General features: G+C 52.6%; 1 protein-coding gene across 1 annotated transcript; it reads right to left on the reverse strand.

Moving 5' to 3' along the window:
• Positions 1-516: 516 nt before the first annotated feature.
• Positions 517-21,829, reverse strand: MAT1A (methionine adenosyltransferase 1A). Its single transcript, XM_045878208.3, has 9 exons — positions 21,690-21,829; positions 18,295-18,372; positions 17,381-17,503; positions 14,149-14,261; positions 13,776-13,919; positions 8,692-8,910; positions 7,358-7,540; positions 6,935-7,068; positions 517-6,296 (listed from the first exon to the last, which is right to left on the reverse strand). The coding sequence occupies exons 1-9, from the start codon at positions 21,781-21,783 to the stop codon at positions 6,194-6,196; spliced, it is 1,191 nt and encodes a 396-aa protein (XP_045734164.1). The 5' UTR covers positions 21,784-21,829; the 3' UTR covers positions 517-6,193.
• Positions 21,830-22,201: the final 372 nt, after the last annotated feature.

The following is a 22,201-nucleotide window of genomic DNA, read 5'->3' on the forward strand; positions in this document are numbered from 1 at the left end:
GCTCAGCAGTTGCAGCCGTGGCTTGTGAAGACTGGGACGCCTCCCAGCCCCCGTGTCCCAGGGCCATCCTGCGGGGTCTCCACAAACACCCCAGAGGTGGCCCCTTCAACCTTGGTAAGAGGAGGGGAGCCCTGCTTTTAGGTGGCCGAGAACAGACCTGGGCTTTCCTGAGAGTCCCCCCCGACCCTCACCTGGATTCAGCACACACCAGCCTTGCCCTCCTGACCTCCTCAGCCCAGGGCATGACCACCCGGCCCATCCTATCTTGCAAAGCATTCCCACGCTATTTTCATGGAACCTCTGACCCAAGCCAGGCACACATGACAGTTACATTTTCAGAATAAAGAACCAAAGTTCCCTCCAGAAAGTTCGTGCTGAGTCATGCTGTATTTGGGGATGCCCCTTTACACTGAGGCCAGCTCTGATGTTTAAGAACGTTTTAATTTTCAGCTATTTGCCAAAATACAATATTGCATTTTTTAAAGTTTTTTTATTTCTTGAAACGTGGAGATGAGCACCTTTCATTTCTTGTGGTTTTTCCTATTTATTTGATGACATCTGTTTACTCCTGTCCTTATAGTTTGCCCATTTACGACTGGGTTTTATTGCTTCTTACCGATCTGATGCCATTCTATCGAAATTGCCAATATTTTTCATTTGTCACATCTTTTACCTTTGTGTTTTATGAAATCAGATTTGGCAAGTTATTTCCCTTACAACTTCTGAGCTTCACACTGCCCTGTGAGAGCCGCATCAAATGGCTCTTGAGCAGCCACCTTATTTTAGGGGATGCCCAGCACCCTCCTTGATGCAGATCCTGGGGTTGTGAATTCTCCCATTTCCTGGGGTTGTTTTCTGCTTCCCACTGAGTTATTTACTTAACCCACATTTTTCTGCCTCCAGGGCTGCCGTGAATTGCACCCAGAACACAACCCCTTTTCTTTACTTCCTCAAAACCTCTCTCATGAAGGTATCATGGTAAGAAAGCAGGAGACTTCACAGCCCAGGGACCAGGTGTCTGTTATACAACTTTTTTTTTTTTTTTGCTTTTTTCAGATATAATGGACATGCAACATTGTGTAAGTTTAAGGTGTACAACATGCTGATTTGATACATCTATACATTGCAAAGTGATAACCACTGTAGAGTTAGCTGATGCCTCCAACACATCCCATAATTACCGTTTCCGTGATTGTGGTGAGAACATTTAAGATTTAGTCTCTTAGCAACTTCCAAGGACATGATGCAGTATTACTAGCTATAATCACCCTGTTGCACAGTAGATCCCTAGAACATACTCATCTTTTAACTGCAAGTTTGTACCGTTTGACCAACATCTCCCCATTTCCCCCACCCCACAGCCACTGGTAACCACTCTTCTGTTTCTACGAGTTTGGTGTTTTAAGATTCCACATAAAGTGATATCATAGAGCATTTGTCTTTCTCTACCTTTCTTTAAAAAAAAAAAAGATTTTATTTAAAAAAAAGATTTTATTTATTTGAGAGAGTGCATGAGTAGGGGTTGAGGGAGAGGGAGAGAGAAAGAATCTCAAGGAGACTCCCTGCTGAGCAGGGAACCCCATGTGGGGCTCCATCTCAGGATCCCGAGATCATGACCTGAGCCAAAATCAAGAGTTGGATGCTTAACCAACTGAGCCACCCAGGCACCTCTGCCTGACTTAGCATAATGCCCTCAAGGTTCATCCAAGTTGTTGCAAAATGGTAGGATGTCCTTCTTTTTCATGGCGGAATAATATTCCATTGTATATCTGTATCACATCTTCTTTATCCATTTGTCTATTGATGGACACTTAGGTTGTTTCCATATCTTGGCTATTGTGTCACACTACTTCTTACACTGTATCTGGGTCACACGTACTCCAGGGAATTTGTCACAGGCAAAAATTTCTTCTAAAGTTCCCACCCCAAGCCTTTCACCCCAACCAATCACTGCCCAGATGCTAATTCTTTTCTAATTCTCATTTCTCTACTCCTCCATCCTCTGCCAACTCCAAAACTCCTTTCAGACCAAGGTCCCTCCTCTCCATCCTCAATTTATACCTCCTGAGTGCCTCCCCGCCCAATGTCACCTTCCTCTGGCATCTCTGTGGAAAATGGGGTTTGTCATCTTGTTGTCATCCCATGTCCACATCTAGTGTTGAAAGATTAAAATGCCAAGTAACTATTGTAGAAGTCCTCACAGTCACAGTGCTACACTTTAATGAGTGCTTAAAAAAAAAAATTCTGCTGAATAATTCTAATTTATATCTCTGGGCACCTGAGCCTGGCACAGAACCTACCAGAGGGCAAGTAGGATCCTCACCTCTTCCAAAATCCCTTTGCTAAGGGGGGCTCCGGGGGCAAGAGAGAATCCATTCTCTGCTATGACCACCTTGAGCTCCCCCTTTGTTTCAAGCCCTGCACTGGATCCAGGTATGAAGTGGCAAACAGAGCAGACAAGGTAAGACCTCAGGAATTCCAAGTCCTGTGGGGGCAACAGGCATGAACAAGCAAGCACTGACATCCATAAATCATGACAGCCTTTGAAGCCCAGTAGCAGATAAAGATGGCAGTGGGTGTGATTTATGGAGGATGTTTGAGAGTGTCTTTCTGGAGGGTGACTTGTAAACTGAGGTTGGAAGGACTCAGAGGGTAGGTGTGGAAGGAGTCGTGAGGGGGTTGGCCCCAAAGAGGTTTAAACAAGGAAATTCGTATTTACACTTGTGTTAGACACTGAACAAGAAACTAAAAATGGGAGGACAAACAGGAGGTTACCAAGGAAGGGGCTTTTCAGAAAGACAGAAATTTCATCTGAAACCTAAGGGATGAGACAGAGCATCCATTTAAAGACAGGAGAAGAGTATCACATAGAATGACATGTGCAAAGGTCCTGAGGTGAGAATGAACTGGGCCTGTTCGAGGAAACCATAGAAGCTGGGGAGTCTGGACTGTGGAGGCAGGGAGTGGAGCCCAGAATGAGGGCGGACAGATGGACACTGGGCAGGCACATGGGACAGTGACAGCTTGGTCACGCACCCTTAACTTTATTCAGCATGCATTAGAGGTACCAATGGATTACAAGTTGGGGTGGAGGATATGGCTGTATTTACATCTTCTTAATGCCTCTCCTTCCTTTTCCCAGCCACCACCCATCTCCGCACGCTGAAGTCACTGGACCTCTGAGGCCTCCCATCATCCAACCCACTGGTATCATTTCCCATGGGTGAGCCCTCCCTGGCCCCAGACACACCGTCTTCACTTGGCTTCCAAGGACACCCCACTGTCCTTGGTAGGCTTTCCTCCTACCCACTGGCTTCCCTACCCATGTCCTTCACCACTTCCACAACACTGTGACCCTTGAAGGCTTCGTGGCTCAGAAGTGGCTGTCCTTCTTGCTCTCACTCAGCATTTGGCCTTTGATGCCCATAAAGCCCATTCCTTCACCACCTTCCCTCTCAGGCAAGCATTCCAATGTTTCATGGTGTCTTTCTGTTCTTACAAAACAGGGATTATATGCTAGGAAAAGCAGGTCACTGCATGGTCCTGTAGTGGCTGCTCAAGTCACAGATCCTGTCTCATGCAAGCCTGTGGCCTTCGGCTTTCTCCGCCTCTCTGCCACATTCCCAGGTCTCGGCCGCACTTCTGCCCTTCCCGGCACCCGGACCAGCCTGTCTCAAAGCCTCCTCACGCGGCTTACCCCTCAGCCTGGACCTGGCTGTTTCTCCAGAACGGGGTCCTCTCCCCACAGCCTGCTTGTAGGACACAGTGCAGGAAGCGACCCCCCGCCAAGGACTATCTTTCCAGGGGCTTCTGCTCCCACAGTCTGCTAATACAAATGTCACCTGTTAATTCTCCTCACCGAGTGTGTGAAAGGGAGATGTGCCCCTTTAAACCTGTTTAAAGGTCTGGCTCATCTCTCTGCAGACCAAAACCCTCCTTCACTCCCTTCATTTGACTTCAGTGATTTAGCCAACGGACAATATGGCCTGAGTGCTCCCCTCATGACAGTCTTGCTGCAGATAATCTGCAGGGAGGGCACCAGGCCACAGGGTGGTAGCACGTGGTGATGGAGCGCTTGGGAGACTGGGGAGCCCCTTGCCAGCCGGGTGCCTGGGTCACGTTCCTCACCCTCTGGGCCTCAAGTTCTCCCCATGAAACTCAGCGGGGTGTGGTGAGGAATAATTACAGGAATGTGGTGACAACGCAGTCGCTGGGGATGTGGAAGCCTTAATCTATGCCAGAGAAGCCCACACAGACAGGAACAGGGGGCCCTGGGTGGGGGAACACAGAGGAGGGGGTACCCCCCTTTGCTCGGGCCTGGGGGATGCTCCTCAGAGGTGGGGTGTCTGGAGGTTTGCAGACAAAAATTAAGCATAGAGTAGTTGTTCCTTCAGTTTGATTCACTGAAGTGCTGTTTATTCCGTTTGATTTATCCTGTCCTAGCAGGAGCTATTAATAAAGGTTCTAGATTCTTATAAACAATGTTGACCCCAAAAAAGATCTTGTTTCTCTAGGGGGTGGGGAACGTATACAATTGTGATTTTGACTTCTAATATGGCCCAAGTGAGAGGAACTCGCCGCCCACAAACCTGCACCTCCCTCTCCTGGAAGGAGCTTGAGACTTGCTGGGTGACCAGTGCCCGCAGACACATCAGAGCCTCCAGAACGGACACAAGCTCTAGGCTTAGATGCAAATTCAGGCTTCTTTTTTCTTCCCGGAAGAGCTGCCTTTTCTCTGACGGAAAGAGAAGAGCCTTGGGTCTTTGTGCTTCAGGCCTAGAGCCCAGATGCAGGCAGTCTGCTCCCCAGATGAGACTTCGTGGGCTGCCTGTCCCAGCCAGAACCAGCAGCACACGCCCTGGAAAGAAGCCCAGTCTCCAGCTCTTGGGATCCGTGGAGGCACCCACCCAGCCTGTGGTCTGGGCAGCTAGGGAGAAGGCCGAGATGCTGCTGTCAAAGGCCCAGGCTGAGGACAGGCGGGGTAGGTAGAACTGGCCAGGGATGGAAAGGCAGGTGAATGTGCAGCTTCCAAGACCCTAGCACACCGAGGACCACTCAGGTCCCAGGGGTACCATGGCCCAGAAGCCACCTGGCAAAGGTAGGATTCCCTCATGACATCCCAGCCAACTTGTCTACCACTAGGAGTTCAGCCCTGCCATCTGGGTCACAGATGTTTGGGCCTCACAGCTGGCCTCTCTGAAAGGGGTATCTGAGGGGCTCACCCACTTATTCTAACAGCACTCAGACAACAAGGCTGAAGAGAGAGAAGGACTTGAAGGACACAGGATTCCAGGGCCCTAAGGGGCTGGCCACCTGAGCTAGGACAAGCTGCTTCTCTGTCCTGACTTCGCGTATCACTGGGCTCACCAAGAGCCAGGGGTTAATCCCCTAATCGCAGCAACCTTGGGTCTTCAGGGCAGAGGTCACACAGCTTCATCTCAAATCTGCTTTTTCATTGTTCAGGCCTGCACCTGGCATGAGATGGCAACGGGGCTGGGGGACGTATGGGTTCCTGAGTCAGAGCTCCGGGACTCATGTTTAGGTCCTGACATGTGTGGCTGTGGGACCTTGGGAAAGTTACCTACGTAGTCTGTGCCTCAGTTTCTTCCTATAGAAGTGGGAATGAGGTGTTACCTCATCATGTTGCAGTAAAGAAGAAATGAGATTAGCTCAGTCCTTCACACATTTGTAGACGCTTAGGAGATGTCAGTCCCTGTTCCTATCTTGGCCAGATGTCTAGCCCGGAAGGCCTCTGTGAAGGCCCTGGCTTAGGACACAGGCCACAGATGTGAAGGGCAGACCCGGCACACCCAGGATCCCTGAGATCTGTGAGGGAGGAGCGGACGGCTCACGGAGGAGGTGAGTGAGGGGATTTACTCTTGACGGGGGTGGTTTTTCCACTAAATGAACATGGCCTAGGTCTGAGGGAAAAGCAGGGGAACATTGTGACTACCCTCCTGAGGAGATGTGACATCCAGCACCAGCAAGCCTCCTGCCATTCACAGTGATGACAACACAAGGCTAACCCTAGGGGTGTGGCTTGGTCCAGGAGGGGGTGGGGGGTGGGAAGGCACTCCCTAGGAGGGCAGTCAGAGCCCTGGGTCTGGGACATGTGAGAGCTGGGATGCTGAAGAAGAGGAAGCAGGCCATCCAGACGCCTCCAGGGCCAGGCTCGGCCCCGCTCCCACCAGCTCTAAAACACAAGCTTCTTGGGAATTTCCCACGGGAACTCGCTTCTTCCGAAATGGCCATAGCACGCCGTCTTCTGGTAGATGGGCTTCTTCAAATCCAAATCCCTGCACAGTCAGCAGAGGAAAGGGTCATTTTAAATGGAAAAGGAGCGAGTTTCTCTGAATTTTGAGCCCAGTAGTGATTATCAGAGTGCGACGGTCTTTGCATGGAGTGTCCCCACTCAGAGCAATTTCCCATAAACTTCCCTGTCTGTGCCACACCACACCTTCTGAGGTGACTGTCACTGGCCCTCAGGAAACAGGCTCAGAAAGACACACCCAGGACCCAGAATTTGAATTCTGGCCTCACCGTGCCTCTCTCCTCTCCTCTCCACTCCACTGGCCTGGCGCAGACCAACAACATCACCAAGCTCCAGAAAGCAGGGATGGCATTAGAAACAAAGGGAGATGGGACTAGACCTGCTGGCTTACTTCTCAGCATTCGGCCTTACTATTACTCTTCTACGACCCTCCCCCGCCACCTGCTCAAAGATGGCCCCACTGGAGTGTCTCTGGGCCAGCCTCCTTCAGCCTCAAAGCAGGCATCCTGCATTTGGGGTGTGTCATGCTGGTCCAATAGCCTGGAGGCCCTCCTGCTTTGGGGAAGCTTAAAGTCCTTCCTTCTGTTTCGCTTCCAGTGGAGCTGAGCCTCTGGGTGAGGGAGGAGGAGGGGCCTGTCCGGCACCGGTGGGCGGCACTTTTACCTGACGATGACACCGGGCCGAAGGTCAAAGTTCTTACTGACCACATCTAACAGCTCTCTCTCTGTCTTCTGAGAGGTTCCGTAGGTGAAGATGGAAATGGACAGTGGCTCAGCCACACCAATGGCATAGGAAACCTTCCAGAAGAGAGCAGGGTCAAGGGCAGAAGCGTCTGTGCAAACGTCCTCAGGGAGGGGCAGCTGGAACCACCCACTTGCCCAACGTGCTCCCCAACCTTGTCTGCCTAGAAAAATCCCCACCATCTTCACAGTGATGTATGCCTGTCTCCTAGAAGATTTTTTTTCCCTCCCTCAGGTTTTCAGGGTACACGCCCCAGTGCCCTTGGCAAAGTGTGTGGGCGTCCCACCCGGCCAGCACGTCCTCACCCGGGGCCGAGATGGGGTGGTCAGAGTGGGGCCCACCCACCTGCACGAGCACTCTCCGGCAGAGCCCCGCTTTCACCAGGGACTTGGCCACCCAGCGGGCTGCGTACGCCGCCGAGCGGTCCACCTTGGTGTAGTCCTTCCCAGAGAAGGCCCCGCCACCGTGCGCCCCCCAGCCGCCATAGGTGTCCACGATAATCTTACGGCCAGTGACGCCCGCGTCCCCCTGCAGAGGGAAAGGAGGACAGGGAGGGAGGAGATGAGAACCAGGGTGCCCAGGGGGCAGGGCGGGGGGCAGCTGTAGCACGATGACGGCCACTGCACTTACGGGGAAAGGGTGCCCTGAAGCTGCCTGCGGGCATTTTTTTCAAGACCTCCCCTACCCCCCAGAGCTGGAAACCTTGGTCTCTAACCCCAGTTCAGTCACTGACCAATTACAGAAGCCAGATAACCTGCCAGAGCCCCCATGAGAAAGTGCAAACGATGGGCCAGAGGTTCTCTGGAATCCCAGCCAGCTCCTACCTCAGTCTTTGCTTGTATGAGTCAGTCATGCTGGAGAAATCCAACTGCAGGCAGGGACTGGGCTAAGTACGCCCTGGGCTGTGGCCCTGGCTGGTGGCACCCAGCACATGCCACGGTGCCCATTTCCTTCCGTGTCTGCTCTGTGCGGCATCAGGCAACCACCATGTTTTGAAAGGGCAGGGGCTCCGTGTTCGGTGCTTTGGGGAAAGACTGCGTACTCTATCCCCCTGCTTAGAGACCCACCATTCCCACCAGCACATCTAGGCTTTGAGAAGTCCTACAAGAAAGGACAGTAAGCTTTGCCTTTCTTTTACCCTGTGCTTCTGTAAGACACTCGGTCACGGAACCCACTATGGGGGCTCCGCTTGGTGGCAACACATCCCCAGTTGAGGCACCCCTGGCAGAGGTCAAGCAGCCTCTCCGGGGTGCTCTGCCAATCCCCACTTCCTCTCTCCTGGAGAGAGAGAAGAAAGGGGGCAGCAGGGGTCCCCATCAAAACACCTGCCCCCACACAAGTTGAAGGCAACCTGTGGCAAAGACCCCGTACTGCCACCTGGGGAGGCCAGTCATCTGCAAGGGTGAGTCAGTGTCTCAGCAGGGCCAGGTAGCAGCATAGGTAAGTATGACCAGGGGAGGCCAGGCCGCACTAGGGGGAGAGTTCTGGGGACATGTCCCCGGTCCCACATGCACTGATGCACACACAGCAGGCCCCATGGAGTGCGAGCCGACCTCATGTTCTGTCCAGGCCCAGACGTGGCTGAGCCACACAAAGCCACCTCTTTCTTTGTGCTTCAGCAGGTAAGCAACCCCAGTAACAAAGGCAAATCAGGCCTCTGCTCAGAGGCGAGGGCGCACCTGGGGACCGCCAATGACAAACCGCCCGCTGGGCTGCAGGTGGTAAATGGTGTCTTCGTCCAGGTACTTGGCGGGCACCACAGCCTTGATCACCTGCTCCTTCAGAGCCTTGCGCATGTCCTCCAGGGTTATGTCCTCGTTGTGCTGTACAGAGATGACGATGGTGTGGATGCGCATGGGGATGACCGCGCCATTGTCCTGGGTGTACTGAACTGTCACCTGTGGGTCACAAGGGCAGGAGATGAGCTGAGCTGAGGACACATCACTGCCAGGCACAGACACCCAGGAGCCAAGTGAGGGGGGGCCCCCTGTCCTCTGAGGGCCTGCAGGAAAGTTAATCTGACATCTTCTTATGTTGGAGCAATTGCCACGTGCTATGTATGGGCTGACTGGGTATGAGGCATAAGCTCTTCCCACCTATGACCCCTATTAGTGCCCCCTTAGAGACTCAGGGTTACAGAGTTTCTTCTCATTTGTGGCCCAACTAGACTCCTCCCCTTCTGTCTCAGAGGGCTCTGGGTGCCAACGAATGTCCCCCTGGCCAAAGTCCTCTCTTGACACTCCACGGCCTGGAGCCAAGGTATCCTGGCTTCTGCCAAGGAACACAGGCGTCCAAAGGCCAGGCCGGCTGCCCCAGCCCCTCAGTGGAAGAGCTCTGGAAGTGCATGGGGCCGGGGGACTTGCCTGCTGGAGGGACAGGGTGAGAGGGGCTCAGGTCAGGCTGGCTGAAATTGAGGGGGCAGCAAGCTCCGGATGGCCAGCCTCTGGGTATCTGAGCTAAAGAAAGGAAAAAGCAGAGAGCACGTGGAGGAAGGAGCCCGCCTGCAGTACCCCTGCAAGTGAGCAGTTCAAATGCTCACTTCTACCCAACTGGGTCAGTGCTGTGCCCATTCTGGGCATTACTAGTCTGGGCACACCACACTTGCAGAGCGAGAGGGAAGGGGACAGTGAGGACAGCAGGTGAAGCTGGGAAAGCAGCTAGAAGAGGTGCCCAAAGCTGTGGGAAGCTGTTGCTCGCCCTGTTTTAAAGATAGGAGAGCTGAGCTTTCAGAACCTAAGTACCTTGGTCAAGACCAAGCTATCACACAGCTGATAGAGCTGGGCTCTGCCCTGGGGCTATGTGGCCCAGTAGCTGGGGCTCTGCCCAGCAGAAGGCTACCACTCAGGGCCCTGAGGGACACATGGGAGCCACAGGCCCCAGTGCCCCCCGAGGCAGTGTGGACCCACCGGGCTGGGGGGCCTGGGGTATGTGGGGGCTGCAGGAATGCATCTAGGCTAGCTGTCCCTGGTAGCAACGTCCTGCCCCAGGGCCTTGAGAGGACCTCGGGACAGCCAACAGAGCCTCCCCAGGGCTGTGCCTGCAGCAGGATCTCTGCCTGCCCAAGGGCCCTCCGATATCCACCAAACACCGGCCTGTTTCAAACTCCTACTCTGTGTCCTGCCTGGTTCGAAGAGCCAGAGGGTGGAGTCCAGAAGGAGGAAGAGAATGAGCCCTGCCCACGTGATGTCTGATTCTAGCTCGAGAGGCAGGTACGTCTGCGTACCGAGCACAACCTTTTTTTTTTTTTTCTTTAAAGATTTTATTTATTTATTTGACAGAGAGATAGACAGAAGAGCACAAGCAGAAGGAGTGGCAGAGGGAGAGAGAGAAGCAGGCTCTGCACTGAGCAGGGAACCTGATGCGGGACTCGATCCCAGGATCATGACCTGAGCCGAAGGCAGACGCTTAACCATCTGAGCCACCCAGGCGCCCTCAAGCACAACCTTTAAATGCTGGGCTACGTACACACAGCTGCGACAGGGAGCCAGAGCTGGGGTGGGGGCTCCCAGGAGGGGAGGCCTGTGGCCGGCTCTGGGACCACTCCCCCGCTCCCTGGACTTCCCGCTCAGCCAGCCGTAAGCCCCGGGCAGCATCCATGTAGAACCACACAACTGCGGCAGGGCAAAGGGTTCCAAGTAAGCCCCTTATCTCCCCATGTCAGCAAGATGTGGGGAAAAATACACCATGGAAAACACAACTCTGACCAGGTATAAAAATAGCCATCCGCCCTGCCACTGGAGTCTCTATATCAGCAGCAAGAATTTGTTCAGGTGGAAAGACTCATCCTGTTCACAGTCAACACTCTGCTTAGATGATGAAAGTCCTTGCCAGATGGGCTCTGGAGCCGGCCCAGAAACCGATCCTGATACCGTGCGGCCCACGGTGAGGCAGCCGCGGGCGGGGACCCTCGGACGGCCGGGGCAGACCCCTACCTGTGCCCCTGCAATGCCAGGGGCTCGCCCCCCCCCCCCCCCGCAGCAGGCCAGTGAGGCGGACTTCGGTATCCAAAGTAGCCTTAAGAGGTTTCCGTGTAGCCCTGCAGGAAGGGAGCCCCCAAAGAGCACATCCTCGCTCCCCCCACCCCCCATGGGCTTGGAAGCCTTCAAGGACTAAGCGAGATGATGCAGGCCTTCCCTGTTTCGGCCGGTCCCACGGGGGTGCCTCCGGGCCTCCCTGTCACACAAGGAAAAGGAAAGCCCTGTCGCTCAGCTTCTCCCACCCCTGTTCCACGATTGTGTTCTGCGAATCTCCACCGCACTTCCCGTCACAGCACGGGGCTCGGGCCCAGGACGAGGCCGGGCACGCCAGCACCTGTGTGCCCCTCTCTTCTGATGCCACCACAGTCTTTGCGTGATAGCTCCCCTGCCCCACAACCTCAGAGAACCCCTGGGAAGTGCTGAGGGTTCCACTCCCCACCAAGGGGTCACGTGGAGAACACCACGAAGGGTTTGCTTGAGGCCGCAAATGCACTTCCTTGCCCCAGGTTCAGCCGAGCTGCAAGGCCTCCCACCTGGGCTGAGAAGGATGCACCTCGGTGCAGATGGGGTAACGGGACAGTCACATGCTCCATGCTGAGCTGCACAACCACATGTGCTGAATTCCAACCACAGGAGCCAGAGAAGGCCCCATGAGGTGGTGGCCACCAGGGAAAACCATAGGAGGTGGGAGCTTTGCTGGCCACTGATGGACAGGGGAGAACCGAGAAGATTCCAGGTAAGGTGGAGGGTGCGAGCACAGGTGCAAAGCACTGGAAACAAGGGGAACATGAGTGAAATCAGCCAGATTAAGCCGACTGGGGGAGGGGAGGTAGAGGAAGGTAAAACCGGAAGACCATAAAAGGCTTGGAATACCAGAATAACAAGCAGGGGGTTTGTCCCCCTGTAGGAAGCAGACAACTGCAGAGGATTCTACTATATGTTGGCTAACTGAACATAATAATAATTAAAAATAAATAAATAAAAAGTCCCAAAGGAGTTAAGGGGAGTTTCCAGGCAGGGAGAATCCTCGGGAGGGCACGGTGTGGATCCTGGCCCTGGGAACCAGGCTGGAGAAGAAGAGATGCTCTGGAGGGAAAACGCCTAAGGCAGGGTGGAGACAGGTGCCGAGCAGGAGGGGGGGCACCACCACACTCCCTTGAGCTGAGGGGGAGGTGACACTGAGGCTGCACACGATGGCTCTCGGGCACAGGTGTTTGCAGGGTGGATGAGAAAGACGGCCGCTGGAAAGGGGACATGCACCCCGATGTTTACAGCAGCAATGTCCACAATAGCCAAACTGTGGAAAGAGCCAAGATGTCCATCGACAGGTGAATGGATAAAGAAGATGTGGTATATATACACAATGGAATATTATGCAGCCATCAAAAGGAATGAGATCTTGCCATTTGCAATGACGTGGAGGGAACTGGAGGGTATTATGCTGAGCGAAATAAGTCCATCAAAGAAAGACATGTATCATATGACCTCACTGATATGAGGAATTCTTAATCGCAGGAAACAAACTGAGGGTTGCTGGAGTGGGGGCTGGGGTGAGAGGGATGGGGTGACTGGGTGATAGACACTGGGGAGGGCATGTGCTATGGTAAGCGCTGTGAATTGTGCAAGACTGTTGAATATCAGATCTGTACCTCTGAAACAAATAATGCAATATATGTTAAGAAAAAAAAAAAAAGAAGAAGATAGCAGGAGGCGAAGAATGAAGCGGGGGAAATCAGAGGGGTAGACGAACCATGAGAGACGATGGACTCTGAAAAACAAACTGAGGGTTCTAGAGGGGCGGGGGGTGGGGGGATGGGTTAGCCTGGTGATGGGTACTGAGGAGGGCACGTTCTGCATGGAGCACTGGGTGTTATGCACAAACAATGAATCATGGAACACTACATCTAAAACTAATGATGTAATGTATGGGGATTAACATAAGAATAAAAAAAATTAAAAAAAAAAAAAAAAAAGAAAGACGGCCGCTGATTCAGAGACCCTGCAGGTAGAAGCTTGGGGCTCCAAGTGGGACACAGTGGAAACTGGGCGTGAGCGTTGGTGGAGGGAGAGGGTGTGCAAGAGGTGCCAAGGACCTGCTGGAGGGCGGAAGAGGAGCCAGGGAGGAAGCCCCGGGAAAGGGGTCCGCAGGGTCACCAGGGTTAAACAGGGCAGGGACGCGGAGCGCGGCGGCAGACAGGGCCCCTCCACATCCGCTAACACTTGCATCACGGCTGACCTTCAAATGTGGACGTGGGTGAGGATTTCCCCCTGCCTGGAGGGGCGAGGTCAGGGCCCGAGGGGACAGAGAGTCCAAAATAGCAAAGGGAAAGCCTTTTCATGAGAAACAGGGGTAAAGGGCCACAGCGAGACGCAGACAGCACTTGTCAACTCAGTGTTCAGTCTTTGCTCAAGGGGTGGAGGCCTGTGAGGTGGAAGGGCAGTGACCAAAAGTCTGAAACCGATTAAGCACTGTGAGGGGGGGGGGGGGGGGGCAGGGAATCACATGACCAGAGTCAACATATGCTAAGAAGGCAAAAAAGAAAAATCTAGAACAGTTCTTTCCATTTTTCTGTATTTTAAGCATTTTTTCATAATAAAAAAAAATTGGGAGAGAAAACATCTAGACCTGAAGAGTTTTCAAATAAATAGTTCTTTTCACAATCAATAATTCTTTGAGCGTCCTGACTGAACATTTTTATCTTAATCATGACACGAATCAAGAGGGCCTGGGGACGCTGGAAGGGTGTGTCTGGGCTCCATGGGGGGAGCGAAAGGAGGAGGCTCACCTGAGTCTTGGAGTCAGGTCGCAGCCAGGGGAGGACCCCAGAGCGTCTGAGGTCTGCCATCCGGGCGTTGAGTTTGTGAGCGAGGATAATAGTGAGGGGCATGCACTCTTCCGTCTCGTCGGTGGCATAGCCGAACATCAAACCCTATAGCAGGGGAGAGGGCCGACTGAGCAAGGCCCACTTTAGACGACAGGACAACTTGCTTCCAATCTAACACCTGGCTGGTACTCCAGTGTGTATTGGGTACCTCGTGCACGCACCATCTGCACGGGACTGTGCTCAATCCAGCATTCGTGACCTTCCGAGCCAGGGCGGAGACAGACAGTGCTATCCCGACGACCTGACAAGGCGCCCACGCTCCCTGTTTAGTTACCTGATCTCCGGCCCCAACATCCTGTTCGTTTCTGTCCAGATGTACACACTGGGCAATATCCGGGGACTGCTGTTCCAAAGCCACCAGCACGTTGCAGGTTTTGAAGTCAAAGCCTAGGCAGAAGGGAGAGTGGGCCTTAGTGGGGAACACAGGTCAGGCAGAGCGTGGCTGTGAGCTTCCTGGCCGACTGCTCTGCTCCCGACGTGGCATTTGGTGTTGGGGTGGGTGGTCTCTCACCAGCTGGGGTCTGTCTGGGCTCAAAGCTGAGGCCCAGGGGTGAGGAAGCCCATGCAGCCTTCCCATATGATCATCTGGAACTCTAAGTCAAAGAAAATCCTCCACAGTGCATTTTACTATATTAAATTATATCCAGATTAAAAATATATATCCTAGGGCACCTGGGTGGCTCAGTTGGTTAAGCGTCTGCCTTCAGCTCAGGTCATGATCCCGGAGTCCCATGATCGAGGCCCGTGTCGGCTCCCTGCTCGGCAGGGAGTCTGCTTCTCCCTCTGACCCTCTGCCCTCTCATGCTCTCTCTCGCGCACTCACTCTCTCTCAAATAAATAAATAAAATTAAAAAATATATATATATCCTGCACAGAACTGCAATATAAAAACCAGATCAAGAGCTACAGCCACTCTGGCTGAAGAGTAGGTGGGTGACTCATGGCCCTGCCCCCTTAGGCACCTTCTAAGATCCAGGCTGAAAATCGCCTTCCAGCACTGCAGTTTGGAAGCCCAGGGATGTGCCTGATGCAGGTATTAAATATATTGGACAAATACAGTGCACAGGAATTACTCAGACATGCTCCCAGACCTAGAGTCCTCTGATCCCAGGCTATGCACAGGGCTTGGAGCAAAATGGAAAAGGCACCCCTCTGGAGGCTGAGGCCCCGTCTGCCCATCCCCAAAGGTCAGGCACGGAGATGGAGGCTGTTCTCCCCAGCAAGGGGCAGCAGGCCTGGAACTGGTTCACGGAGGTTTGGCCAGTTGCAGCCCAGCCCAAGGAGCCCGGGGAAGGGGCTGCCACGCCCGGACAGCACACTCATCTCCCTGTAGGTCCTCGGGCCTTGCTGGGCTCAGCCATGCGGACTGTGTGAATGAGGGGCTGAAAATCACAGAGGCTCCACCACAAGGCCAAGTGTTAGTGACAAGCTGAGTAACTGTCACTCTTCCCAGTCTATTCAACCTAGGCTGCCAGTGTGAGCTTACTACAACCAACCAACCAACCAACCCAGATCCAGTCTATTGTTTCTGTACATGCTTCATGTGGGGACCCCCCGCCAAATGCAGCAGAGCCCAAGCCCCTCAGCTCCACCCAGCCCCTCCCAGCTGAACCGCTCTAGCCAAATGCACTTAAGTGTAGCCTTCAGTGTGGCTCGCTTTTCTACCTCCACTAGGTGTCTCTGTGTAGAATACTCCTCCTCCTCCAACTGTCCATCCCCACACACCCAAATCCAACCAGCTCTCAGTAAATGTCCCTAGACGGCCCTAGACTTCCCCTCCCCCTCCCTCCCTTCACTGCACACTGTGCCACCGACTCGCCACAGGGCACCTCACACTGCACCATTTAATGCCAGGCGTGCCCCCCTCCAGGAGCATCAAGACGCCTTTGTCCCTTGCAGCTTCCTGTTCCCAGCAAACATTTTTGGACACACAAACCAATGAACCATCTTTAGAGGGCTGCCAAGGACTCACCATTGTGCATTAAACATGTTGCATTTTTCCTAATCACTCTCTAAATGGTGAATCTTCTCAGCGCTGCAAATCCATCAAGGGCTCCAAGTGATTAGGAAACATGGAATTCAGGGGACTAAGGGGAGAGGAGCAGGGCTCAGAATGGCAGCCAGTCCGTGACTGTGGCCCAGAGCCGTAAGGGGCAGTTAGCCTGGGGGCCCCCCTAAGGCAGCCACCATGCTGCGCGGGGTCCTCTGGGTATGGGCACGGGGACAAGCTGGGCACAGCAGAGCTGGGCTCTCTCTCGCTTCTCTCTCTCTAGGAGACATGGCCTCCTGGGAAGTTTCCTTTCCACCTAGTGCAGAACAAGACTTGCTCTTGAATAAGGTCTACACGTATATAAACAATCGGCTTTTCCTTGTAGAACAGGGTGACGGCTCTGCATGGTGGCATGTGGGGAAGCTGCTGATTGGGGACAGAGTGTTTCCTCTATGAACACCCTCATGCGCTGACTGGGAGATTTTGCCTGTGCTCACTGGTTCTCCTCCTGCTGATTCCTGACATGGCCCCCCCAAACTTTCATGTGCTTAAATGAGTGCTCTGGGCGGCTCCGAAGGCGGCTGCGCTGAGCTTCTGTGTCTGCACCCTCAGGGGCGAGGGGCTCTCGCTCATACGGGTGCAGTGCCTCATTCCAGCCTGCCCTGACCCACGGCGGCGGCACACGTCACCCTAAAGACCCAGTAGCTGGGAGGTCAGTGCCCACAGGCCTTTAGCATCTGGCTCGCATGCTGTTCTCTGAGGCCGCTCCAGGCTGGGCCCCTTCCTGGCCTGCCCCGTCTCAGATGTTGGAATCTGCTTTGCGCCCTTCTGTTCTTGCCAGCTGTCTCCCCCTACGCCCGCCCTGATCACGGCGCTCCTCCTCACTTCCTGCCAGGGCCTGTGTCCCTTCCCTGGAATGCAGGCTCCCACACTGCCTGGCACTGGAGCCCACCTCGGCCAGCCTGTCCCCTTCACCTGCCATGGGTACCAGTTCTGGGCGGAGTCGCCTTTTTCTCTGTCTATCGTGAGAAGCAGCATATGGAAGCAGAAAGCACAGGAGTCCACATGGGCAGCCACCTGCTGGCGGTCACCTTACGCAAATTATGGACATTCCCAAGCTTCAATTTCCTCATCTGCAGGAGGAATAGGGCAGAGAGTCTCAAACAGTTAAAAGGACACCTGCAAAGAGCAGCCCCAGGGCCTGGCAGAGAACACGTCCCCAGCAGGGGGCAGCTCCCCTTACTCAGTGGGTGCTTCTCTCTTCCAAAGCCTTTGCCTGCACCACGAAGACCAGAGTCAACAAAGGACGGACGGACGGACAGACACGCGGTAGTTCAACTGGGCGCCATCACGTGGGCCACCATGCTGTCGCCAGAGACTTTGACCCCCGACCCTGCCAAGCGGGTCTAGGAATGTTTTCCTCCTGGTGGTATTTGCACTAGCCGAGGACCGAGAGCCTCAGCTCGCATGCAGCGTCGGGACGCCCACGCATCTCAGACCCGGGGCCCCGCCTCACCCTTGGCAGAGTCGTCGTAGCCAATGTGCCTGATGGCACCTCTCACCACCCGCTGGTAGTCCACCGTGGCCGTGGAGGTGATCTCGCCGCACAGCAGCACCATGCCCGTCTTACACACCGTCTCTGCGAGACAGGGAGAACAGTCGGCGGCCACGAGCCAGCGGAGGGGGGCCCCCCTCCCAGACCTCTCACAAAGGGTCTCACAAGGCATGGATTCCGGACATAAGAGAATAATGCTAACAAACAGAGTAAACCCCAGCAGAAGTGCTGAGCATGGGCAGATGCCGCCCGGGACACTACACTTTGGACAGAACAGGTCACACCTCGCTTTCGCAGCCAGCAAGCCACCTCCTGCTCGCGTCATCTTGAACCACTTATTTAACCTCTCTCAGTCTGCTTGCCCGTCTGCTACCTGAAGACCACAGTTCCACTGGACCGCTGTGTGGATCAGGGTGAGACCACAGGGGTAGTCGGCTGTCATATAGCATGTATCCGGGCCGCCTCTCCCGCCCCTTCTTGCTAACGCTGCACCACAGGCTGAGATCCTGAGATCAAGGCGGGCCAAGCTTCTCACTGGCTAGTCACAAAGATATCAGGGTGAGGGCCACCCTCAGAGGGCACAGGTCCCTGCGGCGCCCAGTGCAGGGGCTAGGGCGGCGCTGGAGAGGGGGGAAGCCGTCTGTGTGGCACACAGTGAGGACAGGGGGGCTCTGCTGGTCTCCATGCGGGCACCCCCTCTCCGGGGACCTTGGCCAAGGCCCTGATTCAGCTGCATCCATGATCACTTCGGGGGCCCTCCAGGTGCTGGGACCCCTGACTCCCTGCTGTGCCCAGAGCCCCAGCACAGGCACAGGCAGAGGCCTCGAGCCCAGCCCGCTGAGGTCTTCAGCAGGGAGGGAGCGGGCATTTCTTACCACAGGCCACCTTGGCATTGGGGTCCTGCTTCAGATGGGCATCCAGCACGGCATCACTGATCTGGTCACAGATCTTGTCTGCACAAGAACGAACATGTGTGAGAATCACAGAAATATTAGGTAATACAAACTGAAATGTTAAAATAATTAGATATTTGGTAAGTTTACATATCAAATTTACCTACCTAAGAGGACACTTTTTTACATATAAAAAATTAGGAACTTTTTGAAATTTTTATTTCTTCCCATTTCTGCCTAATTTTGGATGACTTATATTATATAAACTCATAGCATTCCCTAATAAAGAAATACATCCCCAAATCACTTCTAAGAGACTAAAGCAATTCACACACACACACACACACACACATAGACACACACACACATTCTCCTACTAAAAAGCCTCTTGTTCCTCAAGATATTCCCTTTAAGTCTGAAACCTAGAAAACTCCTAGAAATAGAAGTTAAAATAGCTAACAACATTGGTAAGATTAGGTGCCAACTCGTAAAATCAGGTGGGACAAACAGATACGTTGCTCCGCAGGTTCTAGAAGCTGCAGAGTACTGTATATACGATGCTACGCCCAAATCCACCACCCCACCCACAGGAATTCCAGAAGAGAGCCTCTCTACATCACTGCTGTTCTGCAGAACTTTTCCATAAGCAGCTCTCAGGTCATGCCCATGGCCACGCAGCCTCCTGAAGGCTAGATGTCCTAATAGCTGGGTTTGACCTCAGTCAAGGTAGGACTGACAACGGCTCAGCATAAGCTGGGATTTGATCTTCTTTTTTCACTACTTGCCTTAAGGACTCTACATGGTTGAGCTTGCAGACCCTCAATGCATTGCACATTGGAAAAATCCACTCTTGTGTTGGGGTTGTGTGAACTGTCACTGTTCACAGTTTCAGAAATAAAAGTGACATCTATTTACACATATTACATCTCATTTAATGTTCAAAATACCCATAGAGTTTGCACTTAATAGATTAATAAGGTTTTTTTCCAGGTTTATAAAGGTATAATTGGTGTACAAAAATCTGCATAAAATTAAAGTATACAATCTGGGGAGTCTGGACATGTGAATACACTTATGCAATCATCACCATAAACAAGGTAATAAACATATCCATCACTCCAAAAGTTTCCTTGTGTCTTTCTGTTTTGTTTTTGCTTTTCAGTTTTCATATTAAGGATCCAGATCCAGAATCAAGTGGTTCTGCTCTCACAAGTGCACCATTTAAAATGTTAACGTCAATGCAACTTAAAATATTGATCTGCCATTCAAGGTGAATTCTCTAAACTTTCCTTCAGAAACTGCTACTACACCTTGAGGGTCTCTGTGCAACCTCCCCCCAGTGTCAGATCCTGGTTGTAAATCTAGGTTTGTCCAAGGCCACCCCCTCTGCACACCCCTACCAATGAAGGCCTGCTGCTAAAATATCCCTTTTAGGCCTACCCATCAGGACTCCTAGGGCTACTCACATGCCGACTATGGCTGACTCTGCTTCTTCCAAGGACGCAGGTCACATGTCCCCAGTCCACACAGGGAAGTGGGATAAGGGGTGTTAGGGATAAAACTGGAGCTAAGCAAGACGTGTTAACATAGCTCCACAGACTAAAGGAATGCCTAAGGAGGCCCTATCTGAACAGTCTCTTTAGGTTTTCAGAATTTCTATCAATATCGCTCAGTAGCTTTAAGGTAGCCAATAGCTGGTTTTCTTGGAAGTTGAAAAAAGCATGCATATTATCCTCCTGGTAGAGAAGTCAGCACTGGAATGACAAGCAAGCCATCACCAAGCCTTAGGGGAAGCTGACTTACATGGACAGTTAATTGATTGTGGCAAGTGAAAGGAGAGTCAGACAAACTGAAAGCCTACCATGAAGTGGACAAAACAGCTAAATGGTTGGCTAGAATTTTTCTTCTTTGTCCACTGAGCGCACTGCTGTATATACGAGGGGACCACTGGCCACTGCGTGTTAAGGATGCATGTCCACATCCTCTGAGTGGAGCAAATCCTTCTCCTAACCCATGTATGGTCTTCATGTGTTACACACAGAAATGAATCCGAGGTTATGAGCATTGTAGATCTAGAGACTTTATAAAGTTGTGCACAATGAAAGAGGCTATTTGTTTTGAATTGTGCTAAGTCACCTACAAAACCCAGCTTAAGCCAAGGTTTCTCAACAGCGGTACTGTTGACATTTGGGGCTGGAAAATTCCTTGTTTTCGGGAGGAGGGTCTTGTGCATTCAGGATGTTTAGAAGCACGCCTGGCCTCTATCCACTAAGTGCCCATAGCACCCCAACCCCTCATGGCAGAGTTATGGCAGACAACCAAAAACGTTTTCAGACAATGCAAAATGCCCTTAGGGGAAAAGGGGCAACATCGCCCCCTGTTGAGAACCACTGGCTAAAGCATATGGAAAGAGTGGTGGGTGTGAGATGTCCAGAGCTGAGTTACAAGGTATGAGAGAACATGGATGACGAAAATGAAGAAAAGGTAGCCTTGGTGATAAGTTACCAAAACTTCAAATACTCAAATGAATTTTGAAGAAGTGCTCAAAGACATAAATCAGTGTGTCTAGCCCCCAGGATTCTTCTAGAACAGTAGTTCTCAGAGTGTGGTTCCCACAGCAGCAGAGGACTTATTAAAAATGCAAATCTTGAGCCTCACCCAAGACCTACTAAATCAGAGACTCTGGGGGTGGGCGCAACACTCTGTGTTAGCAAGCCCACCGGGTGACGCCGATTATCCCTGAGGTCTGAGAACCACTGATCTCCAACCTGAGGCTCTGATCATGGGCCTCACTGTTCGCATGTGTGAGCCTCTCCCATTTCCCCAGATCACCAAAAACTGCTCGAATGTTCTTCCTCTTCAGGAGGTCACCTCTACTTCTCTCAGGTAACATACCTGAGGCCTTCAGGACCTGGTGAACTATCTCAGCGACTACTAGAATGTGCTGTTCATGCCTAGACTGCATGTGCCTTACATGCCAAACTCAGTGACTGTGGTCTTGTCTGAGGGAAGATTATCTGTTAACTTGAGTCACTCAACAATAATAAAGCTGTATCCTCCCCGCTCCCCAAAAATATATATAAAGTTGATATTTGATGATATAATATCCCATGTATAATATGTTCCGTCAACCCACTGTGTCCTCTGCTGTGGGTGGAGGAGGTGGGCACAGCACGAGCCCTCAGCTTCATTACCTCGCCACTTCTCGTTTCATACTCAGTGACTGTTTTACAAAACTACAAATTAATAGAATGAAAAACACCTCATATTGTGCCTCCAGAGGTCCTACAGAGTAACCAACACAAACTGTTTTTAAGGCCTCTCGTGAAATGACGCCCCTGGCCGCGGCTGCCATGGGCCCACGACCACCTACTCACCCGGGTGTCCCTCTCCGACCGACTCCGATGTGAACATGAACGCTCCTTCTTCACTTAGAGAATGGTCACACAAGCCATCCACCGGGCCATTCATCTTTGCACGCTTCTCCACGCAGTTTCTTCAAGGGTAACGATTTCAATGCCGTGACTTTGCCTGAGGTTTGTTTGGGTTTTTGGTTTTGTTGGTTTTTTGTTTTTTTTTCCCCTTCTGTAAACCCAACAGGCTTGTCTTTGGCAGAGCCACGGGGCTCACTTCTGCCCAACGGCCCGCAAGCACGTGAGAGGGAGGTGAGGATGGTGAGGAGGGAGGAACTGAGCGCAGATGTGTCACTCCCACCGACTGGTCATAGCTTGCTCCTGAGTGACTCCTATATATGGAAAAGTGAAAGTGCCTGAATAATCATGTGAGAAAATTGGAGGAGTCCATTTCCTGGGAGGGGGTTTTTCTTACCTTGAGGGATTCCAGTCGTCAGCTCGGACGTCCCGAGCGCTAGCGTCTGGCCAATGTATGG

Source organism: Mirounga angustirostris, unplaced genomic scaffold (assembly GCF_029215605.1).
Source record: "Mirounga angustirostris isolate CCGP_5_RB_7025 unplaced genomic scaffold, mMirAng1.0.hap1 SCAF_6, whole genome shotgun sequence".
Classification (NCBI taxonomy): domain Eukaryota; kingdom Metazoa; phylum Chordata; class Mammalia; order Carnivora; family Phocidae; genus Mirounga; species Mirounga angustirostris.

What these genes read in the sequence shown, in the direction of transcription:
- MAT1A (XM_045878208.3), bottom strand. Translation starts at nt 21,783, where the DNA reads ATGAATGGCCCGGTGGATGGCTTGTGTGACCATTCTCTAAGTGAAGAA. An exon ending in CTACGACGACTCTGCCAAGG is followed by an intron (nt 14,262 to 17,380) that starts GTGAGGCGGGGC and finishes CCTTCTGCCTAG; the next exon opens with GCTTTGACTTCAAAACCTGC. An exon ending in GCCGGAGAGTGCTCGTGCAG is followed by an intron (nt 7,069 to 7,357) that starts GTGGGTGGGCCC and finishes CTCTTCTGGAAG; the next exon opens with GTTTCCTATGCCATTGGTGT.